This window comes from Lissotriton helveticus, chromosome 4_1 (genome assembly GCF_964261635.1).
Source record: "Lissotriton helveticus chromosome 4_1, aLisHel1.1, whole genome shotgun sequence".
Classification (NCBI taxonomy): Eukaryota; Metazoa; Chordata; class Amphibia; order Caudata; family Salamandridae; genus Lissotriton; species Lissotriton helveticus.
The window spans coordinates 1,527,608,576-1,527,627,266 of NC_136063.1; the positions used below are offsets into that span (position 1 = coordinate 1,527,608,576).

General features: G+C 44.3%; 1 protein-coding gene across 2 annotated transcripts in view; it reads left to right on the forward strand.

Moving 5' to 3' along the window:
* The window catches only part of TWSG1 (twisted gastrulation BMP signaling modulator 1), a 129,015-nt gene extending 121,771 nt beyond the window's left edge, over positions 1 to 7,244 (forward strand). Inside the window, exon 5 of one of the 2 annotated variants that reach the window (XM_078688136.1) lies at positions 6,776 to 7,109. In XM_078688136.1, coding sequence (XP_078544262.1) covers positions 6,776 to 6,957 — 182 coding nt within the window. In that variant the 3' untranslated portion in view covers positions 6,958 to 7,109. Of the gene's footprint in view, positions 1 to 6,775 lie in introns of both variants that reach the window. The other variant, XM_078688135.1, reaches the window with a different exon arrangement.
* The last annotated feature ends 11,447 nt before the right edge of the window (positions 7,245 to 18,691 follow it).

Genomic DNA, 18,691 nt, shown 5'->3' on the forward strand with positions numbered 1-18,691 from the left:
CTCGTGTTGATGTAGATCAAATAATGTGTAAAGTGTTTTTTTTCTTCAGCCTGGTATTAGATACATTTTGATTTATGAATTGCTTCCGTTCCGACTACACTAAGCTCGTTTAGTTTTTTTTTTTTTAAATTTGTTTTCATTTGCTTTTCACAGTGCATAAACATAACAAGCATGTCACAATTGATCATCAAGCCCCACCCTTCGTTTCCCCACCCTCTTCCCTCCTCCCTTAAAATCACTTTACACTCTTCTGCCCCATCTGATTGAATCGTGTTGCTCCGTGGACCCCCGTCCACTGAGGTATAATTTCCGCAATAGTACTTCCCTCCGTCCAGGGTAGAATGGCCCCTCACCTCCCCCAAATCAGAGTCCTCCATCCAGTCAGTGGTATCGGTGCCATTTGCCCCACACTCTACCAAACTTCTTAGGGCATCACCTTGCCTTATATGTGACCCTTTCGGCTGCCATATATAAGTCCATACCTCTCCTCCACTCCTCCAGCTGTGGCAGTGTTGGGGCCCCCCACCTCCTTGCCACATCTCTCTTGGCCACCACCAGGGCCAGAACTAGAAAGATCAACAGTGGGCGATTCAGGTCTACATCATTCGTCATACCTAACCGGGCCAGCTTGGGTCTAGCGGCAGGGTAACCTCCAGGACCTCTCCAAGCTCTCTCATGACCTCCGTCCAATAAGTCTGAATTTCAGGGCATGTCCAGATAATGTGATAAAAATGCCCCCTCTCTTGGCCACACCTCAGGCAGTTCGGATCACTAGCCCTCCCCATACTGTAGAGGCGCACTCTATCATAATAGGTCCTATGTAGGATTTTATACTGAATAAGCCGTAGGCGGGACTTGATGGCAACTTCCCTCTGGTGCATCAGGACTGTGTCCCAGTCCACCGTATCCATTTCCCCTACATCTCGCTCCCAGTTTCCTCTAAGTTTCACTAGGCCATCTGGTATGTTGTTTATCAGGGTTTTATACGTCAGGGAGACTGCCTTACCCGGGATGTGTTCCTGCAGCAGGCGTCCCTCCAGTGGTGCATACACTGGGATAGTTCCCGTCAGTGTCTCCTCTGCCTGCCAGGCGTGACGCAGCTGTGCATATTTGAAATATTGTGTGTGATGCAACCCATATTCCGCCCTTAATGCCTGAAATGACTTTAGTTCCCCTTTTTTCATCAAGTCGCCTAGCACCGAAATACCTATGTTGTCCCACCTCTGGAAACGCCACAATTTGCATAGCTCCTTCAACCAGGCGCACTGCCATATTGGTGTTTGTTTCGTCGGTTTACGCGCCCATCCTATGGCCCTAGTTGCCCTCTCCCATATCCCCAGGGTAAGTCTGGTGGCGGAATGCAATCGGTCATTCCCCTTGCCTCCATAGAGATAGTAGAGGGATGTGCGCTGCGCCACGGCACTCTTCTCTAGAGCATAAGTGGGGTGCATGGCAGGGGCATGTAACCAGTCGTTGATAGGCACCAGGTGTTCTGCCCAATAATAGGCTTCGATGTTCGGCAGTGAGATTCCACCATTGTATTGGTGACGTTGTAAGGTCCCCAGTGCCACCCAAGACTGTTTCCCCAGCCACAGTAAGGCCCTCAGTTCTGCGTTCATGTCAAGGAACACCCTGCGGGGAAGCGGGAAGTACTCGTTTTGGAAGGCGTACAGAAACCGTGGCAACGCCATAATTTTAAACATGGCTGCACGGCCCAGAATCGTGAGGGGGAGCATCCTAAACCTAGCCGCATCTTCGGCAAAGTTATTCAGTACTCGCTTGATGTTCTTCTCATAGGAGAGGTTGCTATCTACGGTCACATACACCCCTAGGTATACAAACCCCTCGCCCGTCGTCTTCAGCCTCCCGGGCAGGTTTGACCAGTCCTCTCCTCCTCGGGGATCGTAGAGGATTGACTTGTGCCAATTAATCTGATAGCCTGCGTGAGCTCCATATCGATCCAGCTCCACACTAAGCTTGTTTTAACTTCTACACCTTAGTGCTGGAAAATTGTTCTCTTTCTTTTCTTCTCCCTCATCCCCCAGTGAAATTTTCATTTTACTTGTGTCACCAGCTTCAAATATTATTGGTTTTTTTTTTTTAATTTACTGAAGGTTAAATGACCCAGTGTTACCACCCATTCTAGCATGAATGTCTGACCTACTTAGGCACTTTATTAAATTGAAATCAAACAGAACTCGTTTTTTCCATTTCCTCTAGCCTCAGTCAGAAAAAAAAGAGATCCCACAAACGGCATGTCGAAACTTTGTGCGACATACAGAAAGTTTATTTTGCATTCCTACAACAACCCCTGAATGCATAATTAACATTGAGCAAATATTAATTCTGTGCTACTGAAAATCTTTAGTTTATGAAGTTCAGTGTAAGCAGAATATGCTCCATATTCAGAGGGTAACACGGGCTTTTGCCGTACCTTTTCTCAGGATTCATTGAAGGTCAACAATTGGATTTGTTAAGGTCTGTTTTTAGGTTGAGCCTAGCGCAGCGCGCATGCGCTGCTCTATGAGAGGCTTCTTGTGAGCACCCCAAACTTCTCCGTGTGGGTCGGACTCCTCCCACACATTGGATTGGCCTTTGCGTATGTCTTTCAATAATGAAAGCACGCAAATGGTCAAAGGCAGGTGCATATCCCACCTCTCCTCCAAAGGTTCACTCCTATGGCGTTCTGCTCTCGGGAGCGAGCAGCGGCGCGCAGGCTGGCAGCTGCATTCCTCCCTCATCGTGGATCAGGTTACTAATTAAACACAGCGAGGTCGCTTTCACTTTAGCAGCCGTGCTTGTTTTGTTTGTGATGCCTTGTTTTTCTACCCTTTGCCACTCTAGGAGACAACCTAGATGTCATGGACTGGGAAATCCCAGTCCATAGCAGATAGGCCTCTACAAACTTTTCATTTTATCATGTCTTAGACATGTGTACACCCTCAGCTTGTCTTTGCCAAGATTAGTATGGCCAACAGTTTCTTTCTCATCTCGTTCCCCTTTGATTCTGTGCACATACCCAGCAGCTATGCCTTGTGGGTTTAAGGTATTACCACACCCAGTGACTTTACTAATCTACCAATGAAAGTCATCTGATACTCGTAGATTTAGGGACTTTCCAGGGCAGGTGGTAGGAAGTGGCCCTACATACAGATAAACGTGTAGATCATCATAGAGCCATCTCTAATCCCATCCAACGAGACCTAACAGGGCAATCATTATCCTAAATTCCATTGGGGCCTCCAGGAAGGATCTCCCGGTGTCCCTAATAACTTTCTCCAGGACAGGAGAAACTGAGCGGTATACAAACCTCCCCTGGGCCTCTATGCATGTTTCCGATTAAAACAATGCTTCCCATTTTGGAATAGACTCCTGCCAAACACTTCTTAAAGGACTTTCTTTTAGTTGGGAACCTGAATTCAGTAAGTCCTCAAAGAGGTGCCAACAATGTGTAAGCGGCCACCCGTTTGTCTAGACCATCATCCTACAAGAATCAGGCGGCAGTATAATGAAGTTGGTTTGAACTCTATGCAGTAGTCCTCAAAGCTTGAGAAACGCACGCTGCTGCGTTGATCCCCCTCGCCCGCATCAGTTTAGTGAATATCCAAATCTTTAACTAGTTGTCTAGGGTGGAGGTACTAGCAGTGTTAAAACACATACATATAGTATGGTAAGACCACCATTTCTGTCCACCAACTTCATTTTGCCAGTTATAAACATGAGAACAAGGAGCATATTAATTTCCCACAGTTTTGGGAGAGCCAGGTGTGTCTCTGATTTAAATACTATTTAGAAACTCAACCAGAAAAGAATAGGCATATTACTGTTATTAATCTGAAATTACTCAGAGATTCTCAATTGCCTCCAGCAGCCTATGCGCTGCCTAAATCGGGTTATTTAAGCAAACAGGCATGTTGTCTCCATAATGAAACAAAGTAGTCTCCATGTCTTCCACCGCCAGTATAGGACCCTAGAGGTTTCTTTTCAACAAGTTTGCAAAGGGTTCTTCCACTAGGTCAAAAAGGACATGAGAGAGTGGACAGTCCTCTCTGATTCCCCTCTCCATTTCCCAACAGTCAGAAATTGTAGATTGGGCTAATGGGTTACAGCACACCAGTTTTACACATTTTATGAACCATGAGTTAAAATCTAGATGTCCAGTAGTTTAAAACCTAAGCAGGCATCCGGGTGTCATCAGAATTGTTGGTACCCAGGAGCAAAAGTGCGTATACTAAGCTTTTAGTGGACACCACGGTCATTAGATGCCACAGTCTCCTTAAATCATGGGTACTCATAGTACGGCCCGCGGGTCGACAGCGGCCCGGCAAGCCTTCCGTGGCGGGCCGCGGACCATGAGACATCGTACCCGTGTTTTAAAAAAAGAAAAGTTTTTAAGAGTGTCTGCAAACACTGCCGATTGCAGAGACACTCTGCTGCTCTGTGGGGCCGGGCGATTCATTCCAGGAGGCCAGAGTGGAGCTGCAGGGGCGCTAAGAGCAGGTGAAATACAGCAAAGCCCCATTCACATGCAAATGGTCTTTTTAAAGACCTGTGAAGTGCTCGGGTGGGGCTGTGTGTCTGTGCGCGCTGGGGAAGCTGTCTCAGCCCAGTGACAGACAGGTGTGCGAGGCGCCCCTTGAGCAGGGCGTCCAGTCTATATGTATAGCATTGTTATAAGTATATTGGGGAGGAGGGGGGTCTTTTCTTTCATAATGGGGCTCAGCTCTTTTTCTTTGCCCAGGGGGTACATGGCTTTGAGGTTACAAAAGGATGCTAGCGCCTTGAAGCAGCTCATCTTCTAGTCCAGCGCACTTTTTGTCAAACTTGTTGTTTTCAGGTGTGACACTCCAGTTGGTTGCGTTGAAGTTCACGAAGACTGCAGTTCCCAGAATGCATCTGTTTGATGATTGAGAGCCCGTGCTCATCCTTGTGTTCATGATGTCACGGAGAGGTTATTCGTACACAAGACTCAGCCCGGCATTATAGTGAATGTCACACCGTTTATGCTCGTGCCAGGACCGTTGTTAGCTGGATGGATACTACCTTTGTTAGCGGGATATTGTATGGGTGTTCTTGTTTGTGATGTTTTGTGCTCTGACCTCATTTTGATGATACTTTTAGCGTTTTACTATAGCGCTTGCATACCCCTCACTGGTCCTCGGATCGCTTTATTGGTGCTCAAATAGTTTGCGTGTTTTACAGCCTATTGTATGTGAGAATTATTTTGAGTATTTATGAAGTATTTTGGTGTCGTGTAGGGTTTGGAGATATACGCAATCAGGGGAGTGGGAGACGCTTTATTTCTAAGGGGTGGTGGGGGGCACAGACTGCCTTGGAGATAACCGTGCCAGGGCTCTGGTTTGCTTCTAAGAACCAAAGCCGAGTCGTCAAACGATGTAAAGTAAGTCTTGTAACAAATCTCATGAAAAAATATGATAAAAACTTAAAAATGGAGCAAATGTACTTTCAACATTTCTGTGTCGTCATTTAAAAAAAAAATGAGAATACCCCCCAAGGACTATTGCCACGAGTGAGGGAAGGGGGGTGAGGGAGGAAGGGGAGGGAGGGAGAGAGGGAAGGGGAGGGAGGGAGAGAGGGAAGGGGAGAGAGGGAGGGGGTGAGGGGAAGGGAGTAAGGGGAAGGGAGTGGGGAAGGGGAGTGAGGAAAGGGGAGGGAGGGAGTGAAGGAAGGGGAGTGAGGGAGGAAGGGGAGGGAGGGAGGGGAGTGAGGGAGGGAGGGAGCGAGGGAAGGGGAGGGAAGGGGGGAGGGAGCGAGAGAGGGAAGGAGGGAGAGAGGGAAGGGGAGGGAGGGAAGGGGAGGGAGGGAAGGGGAGGGAGGGAAGGGGAGTGAGGGAGGGGGTGAGGGGAAGGGAGTGAGGGGAAGGGAGTGGGGAAGGGGAGGGAAGGGGAGGGAGGGAAGGGGAGTAAGGGAAGGGAGTGAGGGAAGGAGGGAGAGAGGGAAGGGGAGTGAGGGAAGGGGTGAGGGAGGGGAGTGAGGGAGTGAGGGAAGGGGAGTGAGGGGAGTGAAGGGGGGAGAGACGGGGAGTGAGGGAAGGGGAAGGAGGGAGAGAGGGAAGGGGAGTGAGGGAAGGAGAGTGAGGGTGAGGGAGGGGGAAGGAGAGGGAGGGAGAGCGAAGGTCAGGGAGAGGGAGTGAGACAGAGTGAGTGAGACAGAGGAAGACAGGGAGGGAGATAGAGGGATGGAGGGAGGCAGATATATATATATATATATATATATATATATATATATCGGGTCTAGTAGCTCAGTGGACGAAGGCGTCCGCTGCAGGGACCTGTGTTCAACCTCATGGTCACAGTTTTTTTTGTTGCTCTAGCCCGCCCCCTCCCCCACTGACCCCGCCTCCACCGATGCTGCCCTCGGACACAAACCACACAGTAAATTTAGCCCCTGAGAGAAAGTTTGTGAGTACCCATGCCTTAAATTAATCAAGCTTGTCACAACCTTTTGCAATCTGGTATCCAGCAATACTCTCTTGAAGGCATCACTGATCAGAATTAGTTCATCCTAGTTGAGTAGCCTCTCCTAATAAAAGCAGTAAAATAAATACTCATTCAGGACAACGTGTAATATGTAACTTGATATTTATGTCTTCAAGGTGCGTAGATGTGGATTTAAGAATAGAAAATCCATACCGCCTTATATGCACTCACCTTCACGATACTGTGGTAGTTGATATTCTGACTAGGACATTGATGTAGGATGATATGGAGTCTTTCAACCTACCTAATGTGTTATTCTTTGCCTTCCCCTGCAGAGCGAATATGTACCGTGATCTACTTCGATGACTGCATGTCCATTCACCAGTGTAAGCTATCTTGTGAGTCCGCGGGTGCCTCCAAGTATCGGTGGTTCCACAACGCGTGCTGCGAGTGCATCGGACCAGACTGTGTAGACTACGGCAGCAAAACAGTCAAGTGTATGAACTGCATGGTTTGAAGATGGGAAAACAACAAATGCAAAAAACATTTTTATAATTTTAATCTTGCCTCCGCCAAAGCCATGTTCTTTTTTTAAAAAGAGAAGAAGGACTGGAAGACCCCTGTGTTGGTAAATAGATATCTGTTGGGTACAGCTGAATACTGGCAAATTGGGAGAGATGTGCACGATTTCGAAAGTAGTTTTTGACTATTTGATAGTCTGAATTCTTTTTATTTTGTAAGAACTGTGCACTTTTTTTTATGTTATTTCAGTGTAAAGCTTTCTTTATTAAAAATCGGATCAGACCTTCTGGATCCTGAACGATTTTCATTGTTCTACTTGTTTTTGGAGAGTGCGGAAGGATACATGTGATGTACCTCATTAAAAAACTGAAATCTAACCCAACAATAATTAGAAGGCAGCAGCAGGAACAGAAAATAACAAGTGCTCTTACAGCTCTAGTTGCTTTCTGCATTTCCCACTCCTTGCCTCTCCGCAAGGAATAGAAGGGTTTTATGTGGCGAAATGACGAAACAAAGTTTGTGTTTTGATATCATATGTGGTCAAAAGTTGTGTGATGTCACTTCTGCTGCCTCTGGAATTTTCTTGAGTTGACATGTGCGGTGCTGCAACTCCTTCATTTACAAACGGGAGCTGTCGCGATATGGAAGGGAAAGGCACCGGAAACTCCGTCCGTTGAGGCTCCTAGGGTAGGGGATACTCATTAAATGGTGGAATGTTGGAAATCCCATGGAAGTCCACAGAATAATAGAGGGCATCCGGCATTCCACCTCTGCCCCTCCATGGTCTGAATAGAGTATTCTTCACTTCATAGGCAGATTGGTCTTTGTATTGCAAAGTAGACCCTCCCTCTAAGGGCTACACAATTCATTATATGTTCCCACATTAATTGCCCACGGGCTGCTCAATACCAAATAGGGTTTGAGCTTGCTATATATCCCTACGAAGCCATCTTTATTTAGGGCATTTAAGAACTTTTGTAGGTCAGAGGAGGAAGGGACATATGGTATTAGAAAATACCGTCCACTTGGGTAGAATGTTATAAATTGAAAAGGGAGAAAAAGAAAGACAAACTGTGGAATATTGAAGCAGGTCTGTACCAACTGTTATTGGTCGGCGATCAGCCTCTTTGTTGCCTCCAACAGAGCTTTCAACATGCCAGTGTTCTAATGGGGATTTAAACTTTAAGTGTAGTACACCTAATCATGTTATTGACCCTAGTGGAAATGTGCAGCATGCATTTTTTGGCATTCTAGCTTTTGCATTAGAGTTGAAAGACACTAAAAAATCAGTTGTTGTGAGATCCTTATAATGAAGCAAAAGTTCTTGGAGGATTTTTGTGAATTGCTATGGAATTTGAAAGCCAGACGTGGGTTTTAGTCTCATTTGTGAGGGCCAGGTTATTCTAGAGCTGTCATTTGAGACTTCCTAGCACTTTACATCTCTACTGACTGCTTCATATGGGCTTGAAAGTGCACAAAACTATAATTCTAGATTCTTAGAAGCTTTGTTCTGCTGATAATGCTGCAAACATAAACAACAAAGCTAGTAGGATAACAATAGCAAAGTGACAACATCTATAGCATAGCTTAGGGTAACTGATGTCATCCCTCAGTTGTGAGTCCGCTTGGGCAGTATGTGCCTTTGTATTTCCTTCATTTTGAAGAAGAGGTTTGCCATTGTAAATAATTCTTGTCACTGGGGTGCCCACATCTGTTTTACCTTCTCAAGCTTGTTCAGGCTGACATTGTCTGGGGCAATGGAATCAGAGAGGAAGGCACCCTACAGCCGAGTAAAAACCACAGACTGCATACACAATGAACACAACCGATTGGTTTACAGCCACTTGGTTGTAATCAAGTAATATCGAAGGTGGGGTGTAAATCCATGGGCTCCTGTTCTCTTTGGAAACCGGAGATGGAGATATCAGTTCCTGTAGGACTAATATAAAAGATGAATGGTATGTATGTGATGGTACGGCTTCATTCTATAATTGGCCTTCTCTGATCAAGAAAGGATAGTAAGATATTTAAAGTTGGTTAACTTGGTGTTAAATAAATGTTTTTTATGCACCATGAAGGTCCTACAAAGAACTATCTGTTCATTAAGTTGGGGTATCATTTATTGGTGAACAAGAGACATCTTATTATGGTACCATACTTTAGTTTTAGAGACCACCCATCTTCTAAAGTTCCTTTGAGTAAGAGAGTAGTCTCTGTGTCATTCACTTCCACATGGACCTCCAAATATTTCTCCCTATTTGCTGTTCGCTCCTCAAACAGAGTTAGATGCATTGCTTCAAACTTTCAAAGGAAATGAAAGTGCGTACCCTCAGAACTGAACCTTAAGATATTGTAATGCCTCAAATTTTCATTCATGTAGTATGTGAACACAACTTAAAGAAGCTTGTAGAATTAAGTCATTTTGTTCTGGAGGAAATGCAGCTAGTCGCTGTTTTGCGTCGCATGCACATTTTGGACCAATTTTGTAAATCTAATGTGTGTCTCACTGGGGCAGCCTCAAAGATTTTTGCTCACCACTTCTATATTGGTAAATCCTGCATGGCGGTGTCGTTTGTATTCATATTTAGTCGATTATAATTTGACAACATTAATCTATTTGTGCCAAAATTTAGAAATGGATTGGAAAGGATACAAATGTACACATGCATTCAATTTCGCCTCACAATTGATAAAAATAGAAGTATTCTCCTCGCAAATTAATATAACTGCATCTCATAACACTACTAGTGGTTTCTAGAGCTACTGTGTGGTGCGCAGCAAACGGTTTAATTTAATTTCTGAGGCAGATGCAACGTTTCTGTATTCTTGGTATTTATCTTGAAAATTAAGGACTCCCCCCCCCCCCCCCCCCCCCAACCATATTGTGGCTTGGAAGAATAGGAATGGATAGTTTCTGCGTGACAGAGTCGTACAGCCACTGGTTAATTTGAGCCAGTGTTACCAACTGAGGCCCATTGGCACCCATTTTTAGGGATTGGCACTTACTTTTCCTCATCAGTCTTTGGTCCACAGCTAGACAGAAAAACACAAAAGTGGGAAAGGAGGAGGAAGAGAGACTGAAAAGGTGCGAAAGCGAGAAAGCAGCATTTCTTGGTGTCCATGGCATGTTCTGACAGCGCCCTGGGGTCCTTTTGTGTCTCTTGCAGCACTGCTACGTCCATTCTAAGCCTTTCCAATATGCTACAACTAGCGGAGGTTTGGGAATATTTAATCCTTTCACATTCCATATCCACAGTCTCAGTTGCTTCCATCCTCCTGCAACTGCTGTTAGTATACAGTAGTGATGTACCAGATAGATCATGTACATAAGTCCTTTTACAATTACAGATATGGTACATGCAGTGTGAGCTCGATATAACACCTTTAAACAGGCCTCCACCCCCATTCCATCTTCTCTACCCCCACATTGATTCCCTAACTAATCAGTGAATCATATTTGTCAATCACCCCTCTTCTGTAACTCCAAATCATTCCAGGTGTTACATGCATGGCGGCATGAGCATGTGCCCATTAACCACCATAAAAGCAAATGTATTGCAGCAAGCCCACCCACTTCATTCAAAGACTTTCAGACTGGTGTAAAAAAAGCATCGTACTGCGTTTATAAGGTTCAGTTAGGACCTTAGACACATAGACACGTAGTGTCAGAGTAGGGTCGGCCTGGTGCCCCAACAAAGGGCCAATAGTCAAGATCCCCTCATAAAGCTTACCATCATGTCCCATATCATAGAGCACATGACGACAAAAAGGAGCATAAAGATGCTTGTGCATCCAAAAGTTCACTGTCTCAGTAGCTGCTACGTGGAGGTCCTCAGCATCTCAGTGTCTTTCCCCCGTTTGGCTCCATGTCTCGTTCAAAACTGGCAGCTTCCTTGTCATCACTGAATACTGTTGCCTTCCTATCCACACTCATTTTCAATTTAGCTGGATAGGACATGGGGTATTTAATCCCCTGATATTGCAGCTGTTTCTTAATGCCTATGAAGGCCTTTCTCCTCGCGTCAACTGCTGTGGTGAAATCCAGATACACTGCTATTGATAATCCTTGTTATTTTAGGGGTCCTTTTTCTATAGCTAGTTGGAGGGTTTTATAACGCGAATGGATGTTATTTCAACATAAGCAGTTGCGACCACCCCCGTTGAGAAATCTCTCTGGGAGGTGGTTTAGCATTGGATTTTCCTCGCTCGCCAACTTACCGTTGGCAAGCATGAGTGAGGAAAAAACTCCGCCCAGCGAAGGAACTCCGCATGCTCTGCTGAGCGCGGAAAACTCCGCGAACGGAGCGGAGTTCACAGACCAGGTCTAGTAAGGAGCCAGGTCTGCAGAATCACAAAGCAGGGCCCAAAAACTAGATGGCCTCACATCCCTTCACCTCCGCTGCCAAGCAGGCAGCGCTCATCACAACAGCCAGCTCTCTCAGCTCATGCAAATGTGGTGCGATGCAGAAGCAGCCCATGCTTAATTCCAGTCCACCTATTTCGCAGGGACCGGCAGCCTCCTGTTGTCCCACCAAGTAGGCCTTTCCTCACAGACTGTATACAACAAAGAAGGGTTTGGCTTGAGCGCAGTAAGGCTGCGCCAGTTATATCAACAACAAAACAAGTGCCAGTACTGCTCAATAATTTAGGAAATATGTAGAAACATGATCACCAGATCTCACATTTCTATAGACCACTCTTTCAGTCTAGAAACAAATCTCAAGATTTTTTTTAATTTTTATATATTTTCAAGATTAGTTGCGTTTTATTTCACAAAAAAGAGAACATGTAAATACTCAGTCAGAACAAGTCTCCTACAGCGTAATAAGAATGCGAGGGAAATTCCTAATAATAAAATCTTTTAAAGTGAATATGTACAAGTATGTTGTGTAAAAAGGGTGAACCAAACAAAGAAATAGTGATCCACTCAGAATCAACTTCATACAAGATCGCTCAGTCATACGTGAATAAAGACAATAAGGAAAAGAAGGGAAAGAAAGTGTGCTGTGTGGGAACGGGGAAGCCTGCACTATTCCTAGTTAATTATGGCAGGAAGAACCCACACGAATAAGAGGAATACGTATCTTTTGATACAATCAACTAGTAAGCCATCAAAAACATTTTGAACTTTCAGTATTTGCCAGTGGCGTCTTCCAGATTGAGACAACACCAGAGGGAGAATTCCATATCGTAAAGAAAGAGACGACGATTAAGGTCTTTTCAAATTTATCAAAGGTCATCATACAATCCATCTTACAAGCGCCCGCGGAGGCAATTTAAGAAGTCTCTTTCAACCATCAAATTCCTGTCCCACAAGTTTCCAGAAGCCGTTCAGATTTATTTTCTACACGGTCCTGAGGAGAATCCAATCATTCTTGGGGATTCGAAACGCGTCGACCCTCCCCCTTTAAGCCAATCATTTGTAAATACTGAAAGTTCAAAATGTTTTTGATGGCTTACTAGTTGATTGTATCAAAAGATACGTATTCCTCTTATTCATGTGGGTTTTTCCTGCCATAATTAACTAGGAATAGTGCAGGCTTCCCCGTTCCCACACAGCACACTTTCTTTCCCTTCTTTTCCTTATTGTCTTTATTCACGTATGACTGAGCGATCTCGTATGAAGTTGATTCTGAGTGGATCACTATTTCTTTGTTTGGTTCACCCTTTTTACACTACACACTTGTACATATTCACTTTAAAAGATTTTATTAGGAATTTCCCTCGCATTCTTATTACGCTGTAGGAGACTTGTTCTGACTGAGTATTTACATGTTCTCTTTTTTGTGAAATAAAACAAAACGCAACTAATCTTGAAAATATATAAAAATAAAAAAAATTCTTGATTTTTTTCTAGACTGAAAGAGTGGTCTATAGAAATGTGAGATCTGGTGATCATGTTTCTACATATTTCCTCACAGACTGGCATATTCTTTGTCAAAATAGTGCAACTGGGTCTTCGTCCCTGCTTTCCGCCAGAACTAGAAGCCAATTACAGCCCTCTGATCTGTGAGTGCAGGACTCTCTCCCTTCCTCTGTGCCTGCGCCCACTTACCGTAGGGTTCCGCTTTTGTAACCTCACGCAGGCTCCTTGCAGCTTCCTGTCTCCAGCTGCCTATGGTAACTCCATATCTGCCCTCAGGCAATCCCCAATTACGCTTCCACCACTGTCTGGACATGTTTGTGCTTTTGTGAATGTTCAGCAGTGCTCCCTGAAAGTTGCTTCTGTCATGAATTGTATCATGGGCAGGTCTGAAGGATATTTATTCAAGTTTGTTGTGGTGGTGTCGAAGATGCACAACTGTGTGGCTATTTTGGCAGGCAGTCATGCCACAACCTCTGGCCTTAAGAAAGGTCGGGTTCTACAATGATTGCAAAAGCCTTCCCTGGAATCAACACGTTTCTGTGCTTAACAATTGATAGTCTGGCCCTGTTCCACCTTAAAATCCTGAATAATTCAGTTCCACGATCACCTCAAAACGTACAGTATCTTGGGTGATTTTCACTCCGGCTTTAGGTTCGGACTACACATGGTGATAATACGTACGTGATCCACAAGCTATCCTTGCATATTTTGTTTATTACTGCGCTCCAATCAATCTATGTATAATGAGAAACTAGATGAGTTAGTCTGCTCAATCTGAACAATCCCAAGATTGTGGTTCCATTATTTCTCTCTGATCACGAGCTGATTGAATGGAACATTTGTAACTCAAGCATTAGTTTTGATGATCATTACATTGTTTCTTTGTCCAAATTTAAAAGCCCCTGCCTGTTTTTTTTCTTTAACTCTTCTCTGACTGTGAAAGGTCAGGTTAGTTCAGCAGCGAGTTCGAACTACTACTACTAGTATTTCCTCAACTCGAAATTACCATGTCGAAGTTTTACTCCTCGAAAGTGACACTTCGCCAAAAAATGGGGAGAAATAGTACAGTTTCAAATGTGCTTAAAAAAATAAATAAACATGACCAGAAAAAGGATCATTTGCATTGGCAAAAGACAGACGGCACGGTGGAAGTACCAGGAAAACCAGGAATGGAGAGAGAAAGGGGGTTGCAGTAGCCTGTAAGGCAATTTACAAAACTAAAAAGGAAATAAAAAGATAAGAGAAAAGGGGTAAGACAAGACAGGAAAAGGATTTAAAAAAATGAAGAAGAAATATTGTAGGTAAAAAAGGTTTTAGAAGTACCAATAATGTGAAAAACGAAAAGTAAAACAATTTTCAATAAAAAATTGGATTTATCAGTTGCATTTTAATACTTTAAGCTGTCCCAAAAGATTAGTATTTCTTTTCCCCAAAGGGGGCATCCACCTACAATCCCCTATTTTTCGCTCTAAATTACTACAATTATTCATATCCAGGAATTGTAAAAGAGTGTGCTTCACAAGCTGAAAGTGTTAAGTATTAGAATGCACTCCCTCTAGATCCCTACATGGTTACCCATTTAGGGTAAGGTCCTCCGATAAGGTACAAGATTCACTAGAATGAGACTTTGGGGATTGGAGCTTTTTCGTCCACACCACTCAGCTCTGGAACAGGCTATCAGTATACATGATGAAAATATGGCCTTGCTTTGGCAGGTCAACGTCTTTTTCTTTCAGAAAACCCAGTGGTCACTTGCTTTTTTGGTCCACACTGAAATGTGTTCAGGCATTTAGCTAATTTTAAGGGATATTTGGATTGGGTAGGATTATGCTTCACTAGTTGTGAATTAGCTGCTATACATTTTGCCACTATATTGGCGTGAATTAAATCAAACCTTACATTTCTTAGGTTCTATTTGAGAACTTTAAATAAGTACCTTTCTATGATCTTTTCCCATGAACATGTAGGCCAAGAATATACGGTACGAAAATCCTTATTGTAATGCATTAAACTTGTAGCACAAGCTACATTTAGTGTTTGTGGAGAGCAAAAAAATTCTTGAATAAGTGAGTTTTAATTTTAATTGATGAAACGCAAATTGAAGTTTTCTGTGCGTTACTTATTTGGAGCTACTTGGTCTGATGTATTTTAAAGTTCATTCCTTTGACAGTTTGGAAAGGGACTTTGGGCATACTTCACCGAAGAAAAGGGAATGCTGTATCTTTATGTAAAATGCATTTTCGCTGTGTTTCTCTTTTTGTTTACGGTAGTGTCGATCTTAGATGTACTCTGTTCCCATCAAACGTATTGTAATGTTTCACAAACATCAATAAAGCTTGTGAACTAAACATGGTTTCTTTTTTTTTCAAATTAGGATGTACCGTGTATGTTTTCTGTTAGAAACGTGCAAACTAGTCTCTGGCACATGGTCATTCTGATGGTGTAAGGCAAAGCCGGTGCATCTCCTCTGCAGATTACTTGCTTGGGATTTTTGTTTAGTCTCCCTTATTGATTTATTGCTGAACAAGATTTTACCATTTATGGGGTAATATTTTTGGAACACAAAAAAGGTGAGAATCTGTTTTGGCAATTGCTAGATGGAAAAAAATCAAACTGGTCGTTAGCCTTCTGGAAACACTGTAGTCGAGAGTCCAAATTAGGGCATTCCAAGAACATTTTCGCGGTAGCATTTATAGAAAGGCAAGGCACAGATGACCCAACAAGGATCAAGCCACACTTAACCTACTTTTAAGAGTTGGTAGAACACTTGCCAATAAAGAAGGTAGCTTTTCTCTGGTGTTACTTTGAGCTGTGTTAGTAGTGGGAGCAGGGAGGGGTGGTCTTTAAGATAGTTCCTAAGTGTGAGTGGTCCTTTGGGATCCAGCCCTCCCGAGGATAGAGGTCCCGAGGAAGGGAACAACAAGCCGTGCATCCTTTCGGTAGGACCATTTATGCCCTTTTTACCTTCCAGTCTGGTGGACAGAATATATGTACTACCCTCTGAGGGAATTACAGCCTGACAGCAACTGGGCAGTAAAGTTTCTGCAGCAAAGCATGGTAAAGCAATGTTTACATATACCAGGCCAAGTTAAATCGAAGAATACTGTGATTATGAGAATTTTCACGTCCCTGCTTTATCCGTATGTTTGTCATAGTTCAGTGCAATGATTGGTTCTTGGAAACTGTAATAAAAAAAACATACTTGCATATTTCTCATAGGGACCCATTCTGAACAGACACAGACATTTTCGTGACTTCCATGTTCCTTATGAAAGTATACAGACTATTTCTTTGAATCTTTTTAGACCATCATGAAGAGACACTGGAGGGACTGTTGAGGGGAACCTGTTTTTGGACGTAAAATTCCTCGACATGGTAAAGATGTGTATCCCTGCCCTGAGTGCCCTACAGAGCTGTTGTCTAGATCCCCAATGCTAACCTTTTTGACATAGGTGAACACGGATATTGTGTGTGTGCCGTGACATAGGCCTGTCTCATGGATTGTGGTCTTGTTGAGCTGGGAGGGGCGCCCAAAGTACTACCCTCATAGTGGTGTTGGCAACTCACCATGTAGTGATACGTAGTAGTGAACAGGACCTTATAACCTGAGTCACTGGAGAGATGCCTACATGCTCATTCACCTTTTAAAAAGTTCCGCTTGTTCGCTTAACTCACCCTACATTAGGTAGATGTGAAGTGCTGCACTGCACAGGAGTAGCGACTGAATTGGATGTATGTGTGCCTGGGAAGGGAATAGTATAACAATGTAGTAGTACTGTGAAGTGCATGTATGAATAGTACATGTACTAGATGTATGCATGCTTGAGAAGAATACATTACATAAGAGATAGTTTTGAACAGTGCAATGCAGGGAAAGCATGTTTGAGGTGTATGTGTGCTTGTGTGAAGTACAATACATTAAGGGTAGAGTATTGTGAAGGGCACATAGTGAGTGTGTATACTGGCAGTGTGTGTGTTTTAAAAGAAGCACAACTGGGTTGAGTATAGTAAAGCTTCAGTACTGAATAGTGAGTATAGAGTGAGTGTGTGTGCTGAATGCATGTGTACATGCAAGGGTACAATACATAGAGATATTAGTGTTGGACAGTAAATGTGCTGTCAGTGTACACTGAGTAAATGTGACTGCAAGGGTGGATTAAATGGAGGAACCTGGATTCCATTTTGGGAAGTCTAGGCCTGGAGGGTGAAGACCTGAGGAGGAGAGGAATCCCCCCCCCCCCTCAGATGGATTTGTGGATTGCTGTATTTTCGTGAGCTGGGAGGGACAAGCACTGGAGGGAAGGGAAAGACTTTCTTTGCACTTAAAGATTTTGCTCTTTGATTCAGTAATAGATTAGAAGGAAGGGGCCTGGGATTAATCTTTTGATGCACATATTACTGTGGTTGACATCCAAGTGTGAACTCTGATCGCGTCTACGAATTGTGTTGTGGGTCAATCGACTTTGGAGTCATGCCTGCTGTGACAGACATCCTTCATGAGGAAAGAAGAAAGAGAGGTGTCCACTTCAAAAGAAGCAGAATCCCAACATAAAACTTCAAAGACCCAAAATCACATTTGGTGTCTGGAAAAAGACTACAAGAAGGGAAGGTTGATTCCCCAAAAATATGTAATCTACCAAGCAGCCAGACAGGCTGTGTGAGAAGGGGGAAGTTCTGCAAGACATCTTCCTGTGACCAGGACTGCTGGCAAAGGCCATGCTAGTTTCCCTGCTGGGTGAGGGGACATCACCCAGGACACCAAGATCACCTGCCCTGGAACACCATTGCCTGCCGGCATGCCAAGACCAGTGTGTCATATGAGGGAAAGGAGAGTTTTGGAGGAAGCAAGGTCCAGTGGGGAGTCCTGCACGAGAATTCCTCAAGTGAGGTGTGAGGCTGTGCACCAATTGAGCCGTTTCCTGTGTGCAGCATCGACTCCATAACTCTCGTATGTCAGGAGAGGTGTGCGTTGTTCTGAGCTAGAAGCGCTGGGTGGGAAGCACGAAGCCACACCATTGTGCTGCGGTGACGACGTATGGCAGAGGGGGTCACTGGTAAACTGAATTGGACCAGTTGCGCATGACTTGTGACTGTCAAAATCAGCGGTCCCATATTCCAGGAGGGGCTGCTGTAGTGAGAGCGAATGCATAAGGTGAGTTTGCAATGAAATTATGATTACAGTGGCAACCCTTTATGCCAGGAGAGACTACTGGTACCGCTTTGGCCCAAGTTTCGGGGTTGCTCCTCATTGGAGCTGTGGTCTGGAGCTGTAGGATCACACCAGAACCCCCCTACCCCCCGCTCCCTTTCTGCTAGCGGGCAGAGCAAATTGTTGCTTTGTGTCTGCCAAGCGGAAGCATCTCCAATCGCTGGAAACTGACCAACAGCGCTCCTCGGCATGAAGAGCCTGCACCCCCAGGTGCTGCTGCGTCCATCGCTGGTGGCCCGACTTAGTCATACAGGATCCAGACTTAGAAGTGTTTGAGAAGAGGGCATTTGCTACACCGTTAAGCACTGCAATACTGCAGAAGCGGATGAGACTGGAACTGGGCCTTTGCTAACGGTGCTGTGGCACCATAGACACTTTTGAATGATTCTTAAAACAGTCAAAGGGAGAACTCTTGAGTACGGCCTAATAGTTTGCATTCCCTGAATGAGGCCACAATGAATGGGGAATAACCCCAAGCATGTTACATGAAGGATGGTGGGACAGGGATTTGTCTAATAACTACAACAAGTGTCCCAACCTCAAGGGAGGTTTGGGTCATAGCTTCTGAATGTCCTATCCTTTGCATGTGTAGAATTAGAAATAAAATACTTCCCCAGAGGGCAGGTTTGTAGCGGTGGAAGGTACACTGAGGGG